General features: G+C 29.3%; 2 protein-coding genes across 2 annotated transcripts; one reads left to right on the forward strand and one right to left on the reverse strand.

Moving 5' to 3' along the window:
• Nucleotides 1–789: 789 nt before the first annotated feature.
• On the forward strand, nt 790–1017 carry LOAG_10921 (hypothetical protein; the record flags this gene model as incomplete). The annotated part of the gene is made up of 1 exon (XM_003146444.2): nt 790–1017. One exon carries the CDS (start codon nt 790–792, stop codon nt 1015–1017), a length of 228 nt encoding a protein of 75 aa, XP_003146492.2.
• A 1346-nt stretch (nt 1018–2363) lies between these two features.
• LOAG_10922 (hypothetical protein) lies at nt 2364–4712 on the reverse strand (the record flags this gene model as incomplete). Its single annotated transcript, XM_003146445.1, has 7 exons — nt 2364–2559; nt 2731–2915; nt 3035–3119; nt 3364–3606; nt 3763–3943; nt 4299–4421; nt 4610–4712. 7 exons carry the CDS (start codon nt 4710–4712, stop codon nt 2364–2366), a joined length of 1116 nt encoding a protein of 371 aa, XP_003146493.1.
• Nucleotides 4713–7640: the final 2928 nt, after the last annotated feature.

Below are 7640 nucleotides of genomic sequence, written 5' to 3' on the forward strand. Positions count from 1 at the left end.
CATTGTTTAATCCTTTAAAGTGAAGAATTTCGCTTCAGTTGCCGTATTGCATTGTAGAAAAATAATTAATTTATGCAAATCCCTTGCAACTATTTTTTACAGTTTCCTTTCATTTCTCTTCAATTTTTCCAAACTTTCAAAACTGAGGCGAAATTAACCAGAGGGAAAAACTATACTACTTCATCACTTGTGATTAATGCTTTTAATTAATATACGCTGAATAATACCATGTAATCTTCCCTTTGGACTCCATATCTATCCGAAAGCTGTTTTGAAATTTGTTGTAAGTTCATATTGTGTAGCTAAATTAGGCATTTTTTTTTCGTGTTAGATGTGTTATACAAATTAATTTGTCATAATATTGAAATAAATTCAATGTTGAGATAGGTTTTGATTAAAATTGAGAATTTAACTTTTCTCTTTCACCTTTTTTTCCTAAAAACTGCAGTAAATATATTTCTGAGGGAAAGAATGATTAAATCGTCTTTCAGGTTTTTTTTCGATATTTTGAAAGTTATTTAGAAAGATGATAGTCTCACACATTTTATATTTGTCTATTTATATATAATGTTGGTCAAAAAAAAAACTGAAATGCATCGGGTTTCTGTAAAATCATTTTGAATTATCTATGGCCTAAAAATAAAGGATTTTTTAAACATGATCAGTGATTTTTGACAGTAATCAATATATTTGATCGATAACACACTAATCAAAAATGGCAAAAAAAATCAGAATGATGCAAGCTCGTTCAACCTACCATTTCAAGAAGTGAGTAAGGAACAAACAAGTATGGCAATGAATCCGAACATATTATGGTACGAGTCGTTTCAAAAGGAAACCTCGGGATTGGAAGAACATACGATTAACACAGCTGAAAAGTCGTTTAAGTGCAAAACATGCGGGAAGGGTTTTGCTCGATCATCAGATATGAATAGACATATGAGGATTCACATAGGTGAAAAATTCAACTGCACTGTATGCTTCAAAACATTCCTGGGGAAACGCTATTTGACATGAAATGTCACATGATGGGCTGATAGACGCATTTCAAACCGAAATACATTTGCATTGCTATTTCTGTTTTTGTTATTTCTATAAGATAAATTTGTTTTTCCTTGTTGTATTGTTATCATTCTATTGCTTTATATCCGTATTAGTATCGTTCCTCTACCATTTTTTTTATTATTTCTCTTATCTTAGCAAATAAAATTCTCCGTTTCATGTCTCTTTGCACCTTACTAAACAATTTTCTCACTTATAATATGTATATGGCAAGCAAGTAACTTGAGTGCCATACATGAAGAACTTGCAATTAAGTGTCGTTATTATTAAATTACTAAAGAAATGAAATTGTCTCGAATGAATCCCTCATTCGATTACTGCACAGGCAGCATGGAAGATTTTTGGAAATGCTCCTAATAATAATTACAGTTTGAAGTCCTGTATCACTTCATGGGAGATCATTCACCTATTTCGTTTGTCAACTCATATGCAGAGTTCCATTGGTGGTATCATGGATTCCAATTATGCTATTTGCAAGTGGCCTTTCACTCGGTCAGAATATTTGATAATCCATTTCAACTATGAACTTCCATCAGTGAGTGCTGAATAGTTGATCGGCGTTCAGTGAAAGTTTCAAATTGGTAAAAGATTTGGAAGACATAGGGAAAAAAAACCCTAACATAGAAAATCAAATGTTTAACTACTTATGATCAAGCAAGGGAAAAAATTCCTAAAATTTCAGAAGTAGGAATGAAATTAATCTACCATAAAAATCTACCATAACTACCTTTCGTAATTCTTATGTTGTTAGTAATTTGTACTACAAGAAAAAAATGTTTACAGTGTTAATTCGATCAAAAATTTCTTGTAAATTATCGCTAATTATGGGGATAGAAATGAACGCGACCAACATTTTGCAGGAGTTTCTCAGGCAAGAAAAAGCAAAAAGTGTCTTCTTCTCGAATTAATGTTCATTTTAACAGGTTATTTAATCAGTGTTTATATTTATTTCGTTATGAAATATATTGCATCACTATTTATAATTGGAATATAATTGGAACATAATAGAATATAATAAGCGGAATTGCGTGACTTATTGATTTAGCGAGTTGCTTGTATTCCGGGCTTTTCCGCATTTTCAGAGAATTTTGAAGAGGGACAAAGTTACTAGAAGCAATTCTTAAATTTGGGATAAAGATTTCAACATTGCCCAATTCGACATATTCCCCGTCCTAACAAAGGACCAATGTTTAACAAAGTACTCTTAGTGACACAATATAGTGGCATTTAACAATTAAGCGATTCATAAGGTTTAACCGAAACACTACATTTTAATCGTTAAAGACTCCGAATAAATTCTTTTAGAAATCCTTTGATAAGCCGACTATTATAGCACCCGTAATAGTAATCGCTATAGCCACGGATAAAATTTTCAAATTTCGAGTACCGCTAATTTCCTTGAAATACATAACACTCCAAAGAGCTCCAATGACACCTGGTACCATACTGTTGATGGGGAATGATATCGACTGAGCAATGTAGTTGTTTGCAATGAACCTGAAATTTGCCAAACATTATTTTATTTACTTGTGACCACAGATCGCTTTGAAGTTACCGCTCCTTAATATAAAATACCTCATCGGAGACGTGAAATATACTCCTATTTTCACTTATTCAAATTATTGAAATTGGTATTAGTATTATTTGTGATAAAAAGCATATCATTACCATGATGTTTGTGCAATAGCCCACATGATACCCGAAGTGAATGCAGGTAAAATAATTTGATTGTTGACCATTGGTTTATTAAGCTTAATAATAGCATATCCTACCAGAATAACTGTACCAGTGACGAAGATCCCAGTGAAATGAGCAAAAACATATGGTAGTGCTTCAGATGGGGCACCCACGAACTACAATAACAAAAAGCATTTGTGTGTGATATTGTCGAATTAAAACTTTAAAGTATCAGTAAATAAGTAAGATATTAAATTTTAATTAGATTTTTATGGTAATCGAAGAAAAAAATGACCTGGTCAGGATGTTCTTGAACATAAATGACAGGAACAAATGTCAACCCGTAGAATAAACCTACCAACAGCGATAATGCGACACCGCTGAAATTATTACATTTGTTTCACTGGTAATTTTATTTTTAAAAATTTTTCATCTGATTAAACAGTTTAAATATCATGGTACAGAGGTTATAAGGTTGAGAAGATGCAATCATATGTCATCAATGAGATGTTCAGGCAAATCAAATGATACATGTCTTATGAAGATGATTCGATAACTAGACTTTTACATGAAGCTCAATTTGCGTAATATTAGCAGAGGTCAGCATAGTATTAACTGAATAACCCCCCGAATAGTCCTGATAAGGTTACAAAAAAATAACTTACAATATTCGCTTTCTTTATTGAATCCCCTTCCTCTTTATCATCACTGTTAAACAATTTCGTTTCTTCATAATCGTTCTTCCGTGATTTCAATGGTAAAGCGGGAGATTCCACATCCATTATCGATTCGTTTTTTCGTTCTCCTCGGATCTTATTAGGGTCATCAGATTTTGTAGTTGGCTTTATCAATGCAAATAACACTCCACTGGAAACGATTAAATTTTCTATCACATTTTTTGATAATTTCAACGAGAAATATGTAGTAATTTTTAAAAAGTTAAAATTTGAACTTTTCAAAAAGTTGCCAAGAATCAATATGTAAAATTCAGAAAATTTAGAAGGAATCATTATGAAAGCTTACCCAAAAAGAATAAGCAATAGGCCTAAATAATTCAGAATGACACTATTTGGGATATTTTCTTTTAGACCAAATAATCCAAAACGACTACTTGCCCAACCTATCAAACAGCTAGCTGTACCCCATATCAATAAAGCCATACCCATACCAATTAATTCAAAAATTGTTATTGCCATTGCGTTACCTGAAGTTAGGTATAAACTTTAAATGAAATGTAATATTTATTCGTGAAAAAAATTTGTAATTAGTATAAAATTTTATAAGCATCATTTCTGAACACCTGAATAAAATATAATGTATCATTGAAGTTCCAAAATTCATGTCTCAAAAGATAACATATTGGAAATGTTTAACATATCACTTGGAAGCATTCGATTTTTATCACATACATAAAGAATGACCTTTGGAATTTTGAACTTCTGAAACTCTTACTCTTTGGAATTTCGAACTTCTGAAACTCTCACTCTTTGGAATTTCAAACTTCTCATTCTTTTAAAATTCTATCAACAATTTTGATATCTAAATACTTGCTAACTTACCAATTGCCCAAAATACACCACCAAGCATTGCAAGTGGATAAAACTGAGTGAAACCTTCATAGGCATTAATTATCACGCCAATAAGAAATATTGCCGCACACATTATCCATTGTGAGAAGAAACCTGAAATCTATTTTCTATCCAAATATATTTATTTATATGTTAGGAATAATTACTAAAATAAGAAATATCACATAAAATAAATGAAAACGAGTGATACAAGGCTTTTAACAAGTATTTAAACATTCACTGATTAAATTTTAAACCAAAGGTTAAAGGTTATAAAAAAAGCAGGAAAAAACAAAACTGACCATCACCGGGATTAAATCGTTTGATGGGTACAAATAAGGATCCAAATAAACATGTCGTAACGCCACAAGCAGCTAATCCTGTGAATGTATTACTTAGCGACATTATAGCATTTATGTATATGTGATCTAGAATTAATGATATAATTTTAAATTTGGATTTGTATTTTATTTTAACAAATTGTTCGTGAAATTCCGTAAAATCCGTAAAATTATCCGTAAAATTGGAAAAAAAATTTTGACGAATAAATACATTAAAAAAAAAAGAAAAATAGTATGTCAAGTGATTAGACTTATCACACCGACAATATTCAAACATTTTTGATAAGAGATATTTTAGAGAATTTATCTTGAAATGAATACAATCATAATGGCCATATACGGTTAATAGAAATTCAAGTCATTGTTATGTATTAGTCAGAGGACAATCTAATCACCAATACATTGAAATGATTACCAAACCACGGATAGGTCATATAATTATTCCGTAATGAAATTCAGGAAATGAAAACTGTACAATTATGTAAATGTGAGGGTAACTGAACATAAAATGAAATCTACGGTGGATTCCCGAAATATTAATCAAAATCTTAATTACAGTATGTAAAATTTAAATTTGGAAGATTACTACATATACAGGAATGTTTAGTTTCAATATAAATTTAAATAAAGAAAGTTTCGATCCAAACATATCTATTCTTCAACGAAACCTTTTATTGATCAATCATCAATTTGGCATAAAATGAAAGTAATAAGTTAATTAAAGGTGCTTTTTCTTTAAAAAAAAAAAAAAGTAAACAAACTCCCAGCAAGAATAGTAAATCTAATTTGAAATGATCTTTCCAATATTATAAATTATTGGATACTGTATCTATAAAAATCTATTACGAAAGATTCAGTGATAATGAAAAAAAATGATTGTACTTGATTAGGACAAAGATTTTAAAGTTTGCTGTTACTATCTTATCGTTATCAATTTTATGAGATAAAAAAAAGTAACGGCCATCCAATTAAGCCTAGTTTATTTAAAGTTCATTTAAAGTTCAACCTAGCTTTATTAACATTTTCCTTCTGCTCATAACGCATATGTAGCATTAATAAAAATGACAAACACAAAGTTTAATATGCAAAAAAAAAAAAGAAAGGAAATTATAAATTTGCAGGAATTACTCAGGTAAAGTGTATTTTGTAACGAGTAAAACAGTATTATCACTGGTATCACATTAATCTTTTTGTTATATTTATGCAAATGATTCATTTCTTGTATGCATACTTTTTTTTTAATTTCTGTATAAGACATTTAGCTATTGCTTACTTTCCTTCGATCATGAAAGATTAATCATGGAAATGTTTCAAGCTTTGAAAACATACATCGTACTTCATCTCGATCCTATCCATATTTGTAGCAATATAAGCCGATATTTTAGGGATGAGATTTGCTGGAAAACTTTGCTAATAATTTTATTTAAAAAAAAAAAATTGTCAAATTAAGATGAATGTGAAAGTGTGATTGTGAATTTTATTAAAATGAGTGAATTAATATGAAATGATTATTGAAAAAGAAAAAAAAATGCAAGACGGCTAGTTAATTCAAGGTAGTAAGGAATGATGGAGACAAATTAAACTTCAAATAAGATAGACGCAACAAATATGCTAACTTATAATTGTCACTAATCGATGCAGAGATAAAGAAAGCACAAAAGAACAACTAAAAAAAAAAGAATTAGCGAAAAGTTAATGCGACAGATGTGAGAGAATAAAACTTATCACCGAAATCTTTGTTCGAATTGAAATTGACATTCGGAAGCTTCAAAATTGCTTGAAGTGGTTGCATAGGGAAGTTAATTTCGTAGCATGAATGCAAGAAATTGATAATCGATAATACGATATCGAAAATGGATAATAAGTAAAGAGGACAATCAATTCTCTCTTATTTTGTCATTCAAAAAGCGAAATTTATGGCGTAATTTGCATCACTCCACCGCACACTAACAATTTATTTTAAACAAATGATGTAAATTTTGAAGAAAAAGAAGAAGATGCTTCACAGTTAGTTTTCTGAACAATATTAATCCACCAGGAAATTTTTGAGGAAAAATTTACAAATAATATTCTTGGAATAAACGAAATTTACAAAAATTAAAGAATTTAAATTAACAAAATTTAAATAAATGCTAATAACTTTTACAATTCCAAAAAGCTTATTGTATCACTTAACAATAAACTATTATGTTTTCAAAAAAAAAAGAAAAAAAAAGAAAATATAACTTTGCGATAATTATCATAGATAATATAATACTATTTTTTTTTTATCAATGTGTAAATATTCGATTTGAGATGATCAATGATTAAACAAATTAAATATTAATAAAATGTGTAAACCAAAAGCTATGATGGCTTATCATAGCTATTTGAAAAATAAAAAAAGTTTGTTTATTGCAAATGAATAGAAAAATGATTTAGAGGATATCAGTGTAAATTCTTTCAATGAATAATGAAAAAAAAAATCTCAGCGACAGTCTCAATCTCGACGACATCCATCCACAAGAAAATGCTAAATTGATAAGTTTGAATAAAACATAAGTAGCAATAACAAACAGCTTTCATCAGAATACCGAAATATACCTTCTGCATATCATTCAAATACTTCATCCTATCCTACCAATCATTATATGGATCATTTTTTTAATTTATTCATTGTTTTTTTTTTTTTTTATCATACACTGCATTACACTGATAATTCGAATTTGTCGCTTGCAATAGCACTGATGTCAAAAATAGCTTAAAGATAATTTGTAACAAATATTAAACTGATAAAATTTAATCCACCTTGATGAAATATTATCAAAAGTACTGGAAATAATGCTAGAAAATGGTAATGTTTGAAATAAAAATACCAACTTGTTTAGTGTGCCAGAGCAATTTATTGGACCAATTTTCATTTAAAAAGTACAGTAGAATAATAAATTGAAGCATAAGAACAAAAGGTATAGGAGTAGCCCGAAATGAAATATTAGAAAAGAATAACAACAAT

Source organism: Loa loa (genome assembly GCF_000183805.2).
Source record: "Loa loa unplaced genomic scaffold supercont3.124, whole genome shotgun sequence".
NCBI lineage: Eukaryota > Metazoa > Nematoda > Chromadorea > Rhabditida > Onchocercidae > Loa > Loa loa.